Source organism: Vanessa atalanta, chromosome 5 (assembly GCF_905147765.1).
Source record: "Vanessa atalanta chromosome 5, ilVanAtal1.2, whole genome shotgun sequence".
Lineage (NCBI taxonomy): Eukaryota > Metazoa > Arthropoda > Insecta > Lepidoptera > Nymphalidae > Vanessa > Vanessa atalanta.
This window is the reverse complement of record NC_061875.1, coordinates 11686732-11701417: the sequence shown is the minus strand read 5'-3', so window position 1 is coordinate 11701417 and position 14686 is coordinate 11686732. Positions and strand designations below refer to the sequence as shown.

The 14686-nt window shown below is 33.6% G+C and overlaps 1 protein-coding gene across 1 annotated transcript in view; it reads right to left on the bottom strand.

The window, feature by feature from the left end:
• Positions 1 to 2039: 2039 nt before the first annotated feature.
• The window catches only part of LOC125063920 (DNA N6-methyl adenine demethylase), a 31195-nt gene continuing 18548 nt past the window's right edge, over positions 2040 to 14686 (bottom strand). The window contains exons 3-11 of the mRNA XM_047670620.1: positions 11984 to 12148; positions 9978 to 10047; positions 9453 to 9727; positions 7025 to 8612; positions 6792 to 6931; positions 6442 to 6670; positions 6067 to 6345; positions 5754 to 5982; positions 2040 to 5628 (exon numbers count right to left, since the gene is read on the bottom strand). Coding sequence (XP_047526576.1) covers positions 3375 to 5628; positions 5754 to 5982; positions 6067 to 6345; positions 6442 to 6670; positions 6792 to 6931; positions 7025 to 8612; positions 9453 to 9727; positions 9978 to 10047; positions 11984 to 12013 — 5094 coding nt within the window. The 5' untranslated portion in view covers positions 12014 to 12148 and the 3' untranslated portion in view covers positions 2040 to 3374. The remainder of the gene's footprint in view (positions 5629 to 5753; positions 5983 to 6066; positions 6346 to 6441; positions 6671 to 6791; positions 6932 to 7024; positions 8613 to 9452; positions 9728 to 9977; positions 10048 to 11983; positions 12149 to 14686) is intronic.

The window sequence follows — 14686 nt, the reverse complement described above, 5'->3', positions numbered from 1 at the left end:
TTATTTAGGCTTAAAATAGGCTTTTAGCTCGTTTGAAATCATTTTGCACAACTGTATTGTACGTTTAAGAATCTAAGACATATTTTCAAATTACATACCTTTTTGCTCTCAACTCTATAAACTGAATATATTTATATAAAATTATATCAGAGGTGTTTGCGTGATACGCGATAAAAAAAAACAGCACTAGAAGTCATTGTTTTGTCCGTTTTATATCTCGATTCGAATGAAATTACCTACCTTTGTTTTTTGATTTATAATAATACATGCGAGATGCGAACTAGAAGGAAGAAATAAATAAAAATCTTAGATGATTTCAGCTTAGCGCTCTAAACTTGAAATGGAAGTAACAACTTCATAGTAATTTATTTCAGACCCTCTCCATAAAACAAATATAAATGAATGTAAGTGGATATATTTTAAAAAATCTTTACTGAAATTGGAATCTAAATATGGAATCGTAAATCACACAAATACTTATATGTTATCAAAAAAAAAAAAAAAATTGGCATATTATCCACATATTATTTTATAAGTATGAAATTCCTATTGATTACAATAATTTCCAAATAATACAAAACTGAATTTAAAAATTTAATTTAATTTACAAATTCCATAAACAAATACCATGGGTCGACTTAACGCCCCTTCGTTTTGTTGCCAAAATTTGCGTTTTCAGTTTATTGTGTAGTTGATATATCTCGATCTCTATATTAGATCTCTATTCATTTGATATAAAATGCAATTCTATTTTGATGTGAAGCCAATAATATTTATTGGAATGCACTTTATAATAATTAAAGTGTAATAAATAAAACAACAGAGTGTCTTTTTTAAATTATTATATTAATAAATAATGGTAGTTCTATTTACATGACACATTCTTTTGTTTTGGCAGAAGACAAAATATTATTACACAAATAAGTTCGTCGTAACTGAAACGCAACGAACATAGAATTCGCGTTAGGATACACTTTAGAACTATCCGCATCGGTAAACTCATTATGCATCGTACAATCTTAAAAAAAAACTTTTTGGTTACAACATTTAAAAATACTGGTCGTTTTTGGTTTTTGCATATCTATTACTTTTAAAAAAATCGACGACACACGTTATTACTATTCTAAAAAATCATTGTTGCGTTCACTTTTAGTTTAACGTCGTGTCGGCGACTCACACACTGAAGAAAGACACATACCAAACAAGCAGTCAAGCACTCGTGAATTAATGGTATATCACAGGTTTCTAGTGTGGCCTAAATGATTTACCTTATAAAAATTAATGTCCACAAGGATTAATATCTACGAAAACAGTTATACAACCTTCCAACAATGCATTCATACAGATACCTACTGCTGATATAAAAAATAAAACGACATAATATCATAAATCATCCGACTTGCTTAATTATTATTTTATAATTACAAGTAAACAAAATCATGTCAATAATCCGAATGCATTTAATATCAAAATCTAACTCAAACTTATTTCCAACTTCAAAAATTTTAATTTTGTTTTTATACACGGTCTCAGCACCACAAATGTTTGAGTTACATCCTTTACACTTTCATCAGACACAATAATTTAAGTTACAGTTTGTGATAAGTTCATGTGATTGCTTCTGATATGTCTCGTCACACAATGCATCTAAAGTGACCGTACGGACGTTAACATTGACATAAAATTAATAATGGCAAGTTACAGGCATTATAACCAATGATAAAATAATATCAGAATAAATTTAGGCAATTTCTGGTGAGAGCTAAAACTTTAAGCATTTCCATAAGACTGACGACAAATCGCACCATTCGTTATTTAATTTAATATTCATCACTCCTACATTACAATGTACATAGACTTCAATGCCTATTATTGCTTAGTTTTTATAAGTTTTGTTCTCAAAACTTCTTTACCTATAAATAATTTCACGTTCCAATAAATTTACCATTCAATAAATACGTACACGTAAAAAATATAAACTATATCAATAGTTTAATCTTTAAAACAAACTTTTTCTTAACCTAATTATATATTAATAACTATTCATCAGTATGTTTTTATTCATTTTCAATAATATGCCTACTTTATAATCTTTCCAAGCGCCTGAATTTTTTCGCAAATACTCTATCTTATAAATGTATGTAATTTATTAATCTTTCTTTTTTTAACGTATGAACGTAATTATAACTTTTTTATAATAGCTAAATTAGCAGAACATTACTATACGCACTCGATTCACAAATAAGGTCACATTCAATGGTTCGAAAATGTGTTTTCAATATAAGAATTTCTCTTTTCTGGTGATTGCCAGACGCACAGGCACTCAAGTAAAAAAAGTAAAGAAGGCTCTTGAAACATGCATAAAACAACTGCCCATAATTTAATGTCAAATCGTAAAGCAAATATATTAAATATTAATACCTACTATAACACTAAATTGATACAAAGCAAATGATTTCATAATGATTCACGTAATACAATATAAATAAGTTAAATATTCTAAAAGTTAAAAATACACACCTCTTAACCTAATATAAAAGCACTCGTTACGTTTGTATTATTATAACACATGCTGCCATGATCTTATAATTTTATTCGTAAAACAAAATGCCAAAACAAAACAATCGGGTAGGCAGAGGAATGATAATTAAATTATTTAAATAAAGTAACTAATAGACAGATAAAGGTACAAAAATATAAATAAAAACGATCGTCAAACGCGTCCGTCCTTCTCAGCGGGCTATGCGTTAGCCTCATTGTGTTGTTTTGTACTTTCGCTCTGAATAATGATTATAATGAATAAATTGTAGGGTTAGTATTTCATGAGATCATTGCATCGCATAACAAATTGCTTATGCGTTTAACTTAAAAATGACAAAATATGCAGACAAACCGTACGCTAATGTCATTATGTTACATATAGCATGTAAAAATATAAACTTATTCGAAAATTTCGATTCGCCGGTAAAACTAAATACGTCAATATACAAATAATTCTACAGTTACGGCCTAAGAAATACCATAGATACTAACGTAGTAACGTAAGACTAGCTGAAATGCGATAAACACTATTAAAATATAAACTTAAATTACATCTTTGATTAAAAACTCACTCGGTTTACATTGAAAAATACAAGTTATAACGGTAGTCAATTCCAATGTAAATGCAATAAAGGAATTTCATGGGAACAATGGACCAGTTTATCGAAAGTTTGAGAGCTTAAGTTCTATAAATCCAGGAACTACAAAACAATTGTGGAAAGCACTTTCCTCTAGAAGACTTAGATCAAAAGGCATATTAAACCTTACATCGCTACGGAAGGGATTTCACTCCGTCTTTTGGAAGAACACTGCCCTAAAGGGCCTGGCTTGCGTCAAGTACCGGACTCTTGGTATGGACCTGTGACAGTGCAGGGGTGCATGGGGAATAGAGTGGTCCAGGACATTGTTGTTTGTGTGTCCGTCCTCAGTCTAATCTGACCACTTTTCTTAGCAGCATTTGTTGCTTCCACTAATGCTGATAGTGAACTGTATCCACCTGGAATTAGGTTCTCATTATTTTTCCATTTTTCTGCTGTGGTAATCTGTCGTTGGTCGGGCCCAGGGGTCGTCGCAGGTGACGCTGAATTTGAATTGGGACCGGGTGTGCTTGGTGTCGATGGATTTAATCCCAATTTTTTTAACCTCATTTTTTCCTCCCATTCTTCGAGACCATGTTTAGGGCGATTTAAATTTCGGTGTTGATAGAAAACTAATGATATACGTGTCGGGTTTACTCGGTTTGGACTTTTGACAGCCGTGGTGGAATGCATCTCGTGTTTAGCACATTCGAATAATACACTTCCGTGACCTAACGCTATAGCGACACCTCCCATTTGACTGTCTTTGAAACATTCAAGATTATCTGATAAGCCTGTAACTTCTCCTATTGGTTCCGCTTTAGGTGGTTCCGGCGGATACGGAATAGAAAAGGGCGGAGGATACAAACACCAATTAGGTGAAGATTGGCACCAATTAGGACTCGGATTCTGATAGAAGTTGGCGGCGAAGTTTGGATTATATTGGTATCCATAAGAATTGTAGCAATGTGAATTTCTTATTAATTCTTCTCTTTTATACTTTTCGGCATTGTAATATGCTAGACTGTTATAATCGTTGTAGGAATTTTCATACGGATTATAATGTCCATATGGGTTTGTTGAAAATGGATAAGCGTTTGTCATTTGAGGATAATTGCCGTAACCTTGCATTGAAGGTTGATTACTATAAGAATTTTGGCTAATCGGATGGAAATTGTTGCCCGTGAATTCAGCCACGGGTTTATTTGAGGATGTGTTTTGCGTTTCATCATGGCTAATAGTATAATTAGACTGAACTGCTGACGTTGGGGGAACAACATTATTCATTCTGATATCATGCATACTTCTATGTTCATATCCTTGGTTTGTATGGTTCCTATCAGATGGTGGATATGGTTTCAAAAAAGTTGAATTTTCCATACCTTCATTTGGGTTAAGATATTGAGACCGGGATGGTGGCCTAGCTTTAGGTACTCGAAATAATGCACTTTCATTTTCATTAACTTGTTCCTTAGATTTAGCTTCCCAGTTTTTAGAATCAGGAGATTTCCACACACTTTTTCGAATTTCGGGGTTAGTAATTGTATCATTATTTGGCGATTTAAGTTCTTGCGAAGATGCCGGCGATTCTGGTGTTCTATGTGTTTTTTGAGAAATCTCCGTTAATCTTGGGGAGTTAGGCATATCAAATTCAGGTATTTTTTGTGATATGTCATTTATCACGTGTTGCTTTTCTGACTCTGTGTTATTTTTGTAGATTTGATCTGAGTTTGTATCGCTACGATTTGAATCTGGACTATAGTTATTGGGTGGCATATTCAAATGAGCTGTGGTCGAATCAGGGTCTTCCTTAACGACATTGTTAAATATTTCCGTATTATCAAAATCAGGCCATTGCTGTTGAGGTGCATTCATTGGGCCTGAATTATGAGTACTAAATTGTTGATCTCGTTTTTGTAATGCAGGCGAAAAACTCGGTAATTGATTGGGATTTGAATTTTGACTGTTGTTCTCCATTAAAGCAGGGACATGATTCGGATTATAGATAGAACTCTGGTTATGAAGATTGTAACTTTGATCGTAAGGATTGTATGGTGAATCTAACACAGTACTAGAAATTTGGTTGCTCTGTAATTGTGCATCAGTGAAATTGTCTATCATAGTAGCCATATCAAGTAAAGCAGGATTCCCTAAGCTTGCATTCATTAGTCCGGGATTAAGACCGTGCATATTTGGATTAACAAAGGCCGAATTGTAATGTGGATTATTGGAAAAAGCCGAATTATTCGATTGACTTAATGCAGGTGTATTAGCTCTAGGTGAAGCACTGCTTTGGCTTCTCGGACTGGCGTTATTTCTGACATCATTTGGTTGTGGAGTCTTAGGTGCAGGTGTTGTACATTGAGGTTTTTTCTGATTACCCGGACTCTGTTGAGGCGTGTTTGTAGACGAATTATTCGAATCTGAATTTTCATCATCTTTTCTTTTTTTACCATGGCGTCTACAGGGTTGTAGAGGAACCGATCGAACCCGCACTTCCATAGGATATCTAAAACATAAAATTAATCCGTAAGCTTTATGTATTATAATTTGATGATTTAAAATTATAAATCATTACATATTTGTTATATATCATGCAATTATTAAAATAAAAAAGTGTACATCACCACTCACTTGTCCAAGACTTCCAGAGCCCCACTTTTCATCTTTTCTTCCTGAGCTTCCTTTGAACCAAACTCGTCAGTAGTGTCTAGAACGTATAGCGGAAGGACATGTAATTGTTCGTCGTTAGGTTTTGAAAGTGCACGATGTTTGGCGAGGGTCACGACGGCAGTACAACCGTTGTTCATGTTGTGTAGATCTCTATGCGCATGAGCACAAAAATCTATGCAAGCTGTTACTCCTAAAATAAAATTAAGTTATATTATTTTAATTTCTTTTTATTTGTGTCCTCTAATATGGGTCATATATGGACATTGATATCTACCTGAAAACGGTCGTCCAGGCTTGAAACCTAATCGGCAATCTGAAGCTTCTTTCTCGAACTGACATTGATTATCAAATGATTTAGGTGCAAGGTTCATATACAATGGGCTCAAAAGTGTTGCCAAAACGTGCATACGCTCCTCAATCTCGCTCTCCTCAGTTTTGACCGAAAGTCGGAACTTACGGACAGTTTTTGAACGGGCGTATTTGCATCCATTGTAATACATGGACCAGGAGCAACCGAAACTATAGGATGCGCCGCATGTTTCTGGATCAAGACCTGAAAAATAAAATAATTAAAATGATTTTTTCGACTGTTTTTATCTTTTCTTTTCTGAAATAAGGCTATAAAAATCCTTATTGATCAGATACTTACCTTGACATGCACATGTTCTGTTTTCGTTTGTCGCACATCGACGTGTTGTTGGCAAACCATATCTATTCAGTTTATGAGATAGCAATGTGTAATCTAAGTCAGCTTCGGATTGTGGAATTCCTTCCCAGGCTACTAAACACACTACTATCCATGATGTAGCACATTTGTGGCCATTACGAAATTTTACGACGACTAATACTTTTTCTGTATAGTTAGAGCGCCGTATGACCTGAAATTGAAAGATTTAAATAATTTATATTCCGTTAAATTGTTTGATTCTGGTAGAATTTGAAATATATACTAATCAATTATTAATATAATAAATAGTGTGTTTTGATCCATACACTCACCCACTTAGCCATAGGGCAACCTTGGGCAGTTTTGCCCTCTTTTCCAGTATAGCAGATTTTTTCAATTCGTAGTTCTTTGCCAGATAGCCCTGTACGTGCTTCAAGATCTTTTCTCAGTTCGGACAAAGATGATGATGCTCCTGTAAAGTAAAGATTTCTGTTAAAACATTTGGAATCAATTAATAAATATTTATTATAAATATTCCTTAAAATATTTACAACATTCTGTTTACCTAAATGAGTGTAGTAGCTGCCAGGTTCTGGAGGATTTTTGTCTGCTGGGAAGCAATTGCAATCTGGTACTTCCGTCCTTGAATTATTTTTTAACCTTTCCAAATTATCCAAATATTCCTTAGAATAATTGAATTGATTCTCCTTAGTATTTTTGATATGTGATTCAGGCACTGGGGTGCCGGGTTTAGATTGATTTTTAGAATCCGTTTTATCAGTATTTTCAGCATCGTCTTCTAGAATTTCATCTTTAGTTTGAAGGCCAGGACAAGCTCCATCTCTTAAATGTTCTGGTGGAGGATTTTTTGTAGATCCTTGTCTACAACAAGCATAGCCTATTTCATTTCTAATAGACACTGGTCCTCCTTCCCCTGTAAACATGTATGGTTCATTTCTAGGTGGACCGTAGTTTAAATTTTTATATATCTTGTGTCCAGGTGGTGAATGTTCTGATTTAATTTGTTCTATATAATAAGGTGGTTTAGGATCAATAGGGGTGCTCCGTTCAGAATTATCCGATTCTTTTTCATGTCTAGCTTCATAATTTCTATTATATTTCTGAAAACCTACACTCTCTTGTATCCTTGGGATTTGTGCGTAAACATCATTTTTATTATTTTTTCTTTCATAAGGACCATTCTGGAAGTTCTGATAGATTTGAGGTTTCTGGTTAAAGTTCTCATGTTTTATTGTTGATATTGGCGGTAAAGCCGTGACTTGGCCTTGTCTGGAAGAAATGTTGTTTGAATATTCTTTATAAGAAATATTCGCAAGCGTTTCGTTTGGTTTTGAATATACGTTTTGATTCAAATGTCTCTGAGGTTCTATTTTTATTGGATCTTTGAAATACTGGAAGTTATCTGGTATTTCTAATTTAGGTATTAGAGGTGCTACTTGATGTCTAAATTTAGGATCATAAGGCTCTCTATCATAAGCTCTCTTTTGTGCGTTTACATCACGCGAGGATGCGCAATTTTGTTGATTAATGTCGGATACTGGTCCAATAAGCATCTTTGATTGAAAATCTTTGCTATCTTGTTGATTATAACTTAAATTACTATCACTACCGTACATTTCTGCATATTTTTGCGCGTCATATGGTACATTGGTATATGTTCCATATTGTGGTCTCATATCAGTATAAGACGGTAATTTTTGAGATGTTTTAGATACAGTCTTAGACAAATTGTTTTTTTCATAATTTTTCGAGACTTCCGTCCCCCCCTCCCATACGTGGTGGCCACCACCTCCGAAGTCACCCAAACCATAAGCGTGGGTGTTTTGTGAATAATTACCAGCGACAGATATACCCTGTTCACCTATACGGTAATTATCTCGGAGATGGTGGCTATACGATAAAAAATGACCGGTGTTATTTCTATCTTCAGTAACCCCACTTTTTCTATCATCGATAACGCGAGGGGGTCCCTCTCCGGGGTCGCCTTTATCTGGTGGTGTATTTGTGCCATCCCTTATATGGTTCTGTTTATTTAATATCATTGTTTTTAATCTAGAATTTAAGTTGACCCTGTCTGATTGAGAGAACATCTGCTGTTCGGCTTCTTCTTGTCTGTGTTGCTGCATTTGTTGATTCTGAATTTGCTGGTTTTGATGGTTTTGAATTTGATTTTGTATCTGTTGCTGTTGACTTTGCATCTGATTAATTTGTTGTTGATTTTGCATTTGTTGGTGGCTTTGGAGCTGTTGTTGATTCTGTAATTGTTGTTGATGTTGTTGATTTTGCATCTGTTGTTGGTTTTGTATCTGTTGTTGATTTTGTAGCTGTTGTTGATTTTGCAGCTGTTGTTGACTTTGTATTTGTTGTTGGCTTTGTATTTGTTGTTGACTTTGTATTTGTTGTTGGCTTTGTATTTGTTGTTGATTTTGTATCTGCTGTTGATTTTGCAATTGTTGATTTTGCAGCTGTTGTTGATTTTGCATCTGTTGTTGATTTTGTAACTGTTGTTGATTTTGTAATTGTTGTTGATTTTGCAATTGTTGTTGATTTTGTATTCTTTGGTTATGCTGCCATTGACGTTGCTGCCAATCGTTTTGGTTCTGCGCTTGTCCATTTTCCGTATACTGCCCGCTAGTATAGTTGCCCGGATACCCGTTACAATCGAGTGAAGCTCGCGGACCGTTGCTCCCCTGCAGGTATCCAGGCTCGGCGTTTCCCGAATGCTGTCCATTCGAGGCATTTTGTTCTTGTCTCTCTCCTTCATTATTCGTATCACCTGTGCCATTTTCTCCATTATTGTACTCTTCCGCATGTTCTGCCGTATACTCGGTTCGATCGTAGTTTTGTTGACTAACCGTATAGACAGGGGTACCAGATGTGGCCACTGAACTTTGATAAGAGGCAGCTGAAGCAGGCCTGGAATCATTGCCAGTAGTAACTCCAGGGGTAGGAGCCTGTTGTGCATATTGTTGTTGATACTCAGTCGTATAAAGTGGAGCTCGCGGTGATGGCACGGGAGTATACGCTCCACGGTTCGATGGTGGTCTTTGTGCTGGAATAGTTTGAACTCCAGCTGGATAATAAGCATTGTTTGTGACATCAAACGTAGTAGCGACGTTTTGGACGGTGTACGTGGTGTTGGCTTGGTAATGAGGAGATGTTGCGTAAGGGGTATGATTTCCTTGATAGTCTAAGGTCGTTTGGCCAGTCTGGGTAGGAAGCTGCTGTATAAATTGATTCTGCCAACCTGCAAAAAAAAATTTTAACATATTTTAATTCACATTTGACGAACGTTGTAAGTAATAAAATTGCAAATACAGATCTTGTCATTAAAATACTCTTCATTAGAGCGTTGTCGGTCAGCTGTCAGCGTTAAATATATTGTTTATGTATAGTATACGTCCTTGTTAAAATATTTTTAAGTTTAGACGGCTTTAGGCAGCGAAGTTTAATTTGCCCGAATAAAATTTTAATGAATAGTAAACACTAACACGTACCTTGTGAAGGATCTGTTTGCCAGGCTGTAGGGAATCTGTTTGGGTCCCCCGCATAAAATGGCATTGGAGCCTGCAAAAAAAATCATGTTAAAGTTTCATACTGTTGTGTGAATTATTGTGTTATTATAAAAAAACTTATCTATATTCGAACTCATAACAATTGGCTTGGAGGCGATATGCTAGTAGTGGGTCAAGGCCGTGCGAGGACCTCGGACATTGTTTACCTAATTACCTGTGAACTGCCCTAACGTAATCACGCATCGAGGTCGACAAACTATGTATTTATGTCCAATGGCAAATACAACAATTGCTATATAAAAATAGTTTTATTTATTACAAGATGTATAGGTGTTTTTAATCGAGTGGACTTTAAGCTAACTCTATGTTTTTTGTTTTGATTTTATTTTACTATGGTATATCGTTAACATATCTTCGTTTTGTCAATAGAGATAAAATTACATAAGCAAAGCATACAACGAGCCATTTTAATTTATATTCTACCGGTGACCTATTGCGAGATGTTTTTCGCGAAGAAAAAGAACTTAACATAAGTTTTTATAAGTGGAGTTTAATTTTCTTAGGAAAAATTTATTCTCATTTTGAAGGTAACTTTTGATATGAACGGGTATTTAATATTCTTATAAAACGTAATTCGTATATTTAATGCTACGGCGTTTAGTCTTTGTCGTAATGGTAGTAAATTGAATGTTATTTTTACTTTAGCATAACCAAAAGTTGCTACTCAAAATAGAATTTTATGAAAAAGAAAGATGCTTCAGAGATACTATTAAATTATAAAACTTAAGTTCCAAAATTAAGGAAAGGCGCCGAGCAAACATGTTATAGCATTAGTCGGTTTTATAACAGTTGAACTTTGAAGATTTTAATTTCTTTACAAAACAGGAGCTTTGCGAAGTTGAAATTTCATTAACGAACGTTCCGCCACGACACGAACTTAATTGTTTGCTTCGTTAATGAATGTGGTTTTTATTGTTTTTATAATCACGTGAGCAATTTAAATATATTATTATATAAAGTAAATTCACAATTTAAAAGAATTTTATTTCACTCGTAGGCGATATCTAGTTGTTGACTTAGTTTGAGATTGTCGAATTTTCAATATTTTAAATAACATGCATCGAGCATAAACGATATTCACAAGTACAGGAAATATGTTCGCTTGTACAACTACTTGCAAACGATATAAAATGCGTCGAGTTTCGATTGGGGACGATAAATTGGGCGCGACTGTGCCCGGAATTGCTCAAGTTTGAGCGTCGGTGCAAATCAACTGTTGAAACTTTTTTGTCATGTTACTTATGTATGGAAGCAATGTTTATTTCTATTTTTTTTTAAACGAGTTTTGGTAATGAACATTTTTCGTTGCTTTTTTAATGTTCTGTAAAAATAGGATCTTCCCTTTTAAATTCCAATCAGTTCGAGAATGTTTTATGCATAATGCATAAAAGCATATGCGAAAGAACATTACCACAATAATTTTACGATATTTATTTATATAATCTAGCGGTCCATATCATATAGTCAGTATTATTTCGGAGAATAATTCGAAATAATTTAATCATGTAAAAATGAATTTCGCAGACAAACAAACTGCTTAAACTGAATTATAATTATGAAAAGCGGTTGACGTTGTTTTTGTATTGTAGAAAGATGTAATAGGGTAAAGATAAACAAATTAAACAACTTCTTTGACGGGACCTCGCATATTTCATCTACAAGAAATTTGATTTAACGTCACCAAGAATAGATAATTTATGTATTATATTGTTTCGGCTGCTTTTAAGATGTTTGAATTAATGTTTATTTGATTTTAAGTTCAAAACTCTGGTTATTTTGATGGAGCTTTTAAACTAATTCTAATATCAGCGATTAAGTATTTTTTTGCAAGGACCATGTCTGTTTAATAGAAAAGGGTTTATTTTTCGGCGATTACAAAAACTGTCTCTGATAATATTGATTTGGCTGTACTATATATTCAAACATACCATGGGTTGGCTTGGATGTTCCTGTTTCATGGCCGGTGTTGTGGCTGGTGCAGGGCTAGGTGCAGCGGGCGCAGCAGGGCCCGGAGATGCGGCGGCTGGCAGTCCAGGGCTCAACCCGACCGCTGATGATACTCCTCCGCCCAAAGGCTTACGACCGCGGTAGCTCTGCAATTTTTAGATGCTAACGTTAGAACAGCGGAAACAGGTAAATATATGTTTGCTATATCTGTTCTAAAAATACTTTTGTAATAGTTAGTAACATCATTAAGAATAAAACTTTATTCAAATTAAAATATACATTTAAGAGTCAACATTGAACTTTGCAACTACAATTACATTTAAAGGGAAGCTATGCATAACACTTTTATAAAAGAAAAATAATAAACTAAAGGTAGCGGTAACTAGAAAAAATAGTTCTAATTTTATTTCCCACGACGAAATGAATACAAATATTTATATATATACAAATATAATACATATGAGATTATTAATTTAATAATAAAAATAAAAAAAACAATAATGCGGATTGATGTTAATAATATATATTCATATTTATATTCTAATCCAATAAAAATTTAAGCCAAATAATATTAAATCACGTCTTCAAAAAGGCTATAAAAGACTGAACAATGTCGTTCTTTAGAGATTATTCCTTTTGAAAGCAGGTCTCTGATTGGCGCATCCGACCGACCAGCAATCCGAGATCCATACACGCCCGTTGGTAACATCAAATTGGAAATAGAAAATTGAAGATTACAAGTCGTGTGTCATTATTTTATATTACTAGATGTAATGACCCCAATTTGCGGTGATTATTACATTATTTTGACCCTTTAAAGTGTGTAGACACGCGTGAAGGAAATGCTACAATTAATCTCTATTTTTTTTCTCTTCCAGTAATAATCAAATGTCGTTACTTTGTTTTAAGACCATAATAATTGAATGTGTTTTCAAGACATAAACAGAATATGTATTTGTTTCTCTTTTTTCACAGATGTTTGTGCCTTTTTGAGACTCTATTTTCTGTTATACTCGTACGTTTTGATTTCTTATTGTCCAATATATTCTTATTATGAATTAAATGAATTGTTTACGATATGTGTATTTATATAACTGCGTGATCGCAATACTATTAATTAACTATATTAACAAGCAAGATGTGTTTCCTATTAGCGTCTTTGTAACGCAGTTGTGAAAACCGCAAACGATGCTTGCGTTTTGTGCGCTTGCACTTGCGATTCGTGAACGTAAAACATTTTAGTGTCATTAATTAAGTAAGCAGAAAATATTGAATATTATGTGGTATGCATATATATTTCCACAACAAAGTTTAGGTTCAAAATTCAATTAATAAAAAATACGACATCTTATAACCATCCAAAATATAGTTTTACAGTAATTTAATTTGAAAAGTCGTAACGTAATGATAGAATAAGGATGAAATGAGTGTTGATTATATACATGGTGTTCAAACAATAGTGCGATTGGAATAATATTAGGTTATTTCAGTTATTGTGTTCATTCACCGTGAGACGATTAAGAGTCTGTTTCGGATCGTTGCAGTTATAACATGCTTTGTTAGCATGTGTTCACTTATTTATTAAACGTCGAAGAATTAATTCTGGAACTATTTGACTGTTATATGGCCTCGATGATACTGTTTATATATAATTATTTAGGAGTAATTGTCTTTTTTTTATAAAAAATTGATTATTATATAGAGCTTCACTTTCAGGTGATATTTTGTTAATTTGCCGTAAAACGACCACTTAAACCATTCATATCATATTCATTCGTCTAATATAGTTTCATATCGATAATCATATTTCGATAATTATAAATCATAGGTTTAAGCGCATTTTTTTGCCCCAATGTTGTTCATAAAATTTTGTAAAAAAAAATCATTCTGGGTGGTAAGATCTTTAAAAATATTACAAAGGACAAGTATAAAATTTTACCTGAAGAATGATAATAAAAGATTCATGAAGCGTAAAAAGAAGTCTATTTCGGTTCATTAAAAGCGATTGCGATCGAGACCAGCTGATGGTTGAAGATGTTAGTTTATAAATTATTATTGCTCCATTACATTGTGCTATCATATTTCCAACAATACTGACTTTACTCTTGAGTAAGTATTGAATTATACTTAATAATCGTGCTCGACGAGATTATTCAATTAAAGCGGAAAATCTTAGTTTGGTTTATTATAATTTGGTAATAAAAGGTTGTATATCAAATTTCTTTGAATGCTTCGTTGTACACGTCATCATAATTTGTATTAAAAAAAATACAAACCATGTGTTACAGAGAGAAGTTTTTTTTTTTTAATTTTACTTGAAGTAATTTTGCATTTTTGTGAGTTTTAATATATATTTTTAATTTGACGAGTTAAATGTTTTTAAATTTTGGCTATAAAAGTAGTTTGACAGTGTCATGAGGCTCTTTAGATTCGTTTCGTGGACTGTTAATACGAAACTATAATTTAAATTATATTTCTCTAAAGGTGTATGCACATCGCGAACAATAAGTCAAAATTTAGGCCTGTGCGACAAAGGCCGTCCATTAACAACAAACAAAAGCTCATTGTTGAGCCACAACTTGCCCTGCAAACTCTGCTTTTGTGTAACTTTGTGTAAGCGCCTTTAGCTTTAATTTTAATTGCCTTTATGATAAATTTATAGAATATTATGAAAATTATCATTG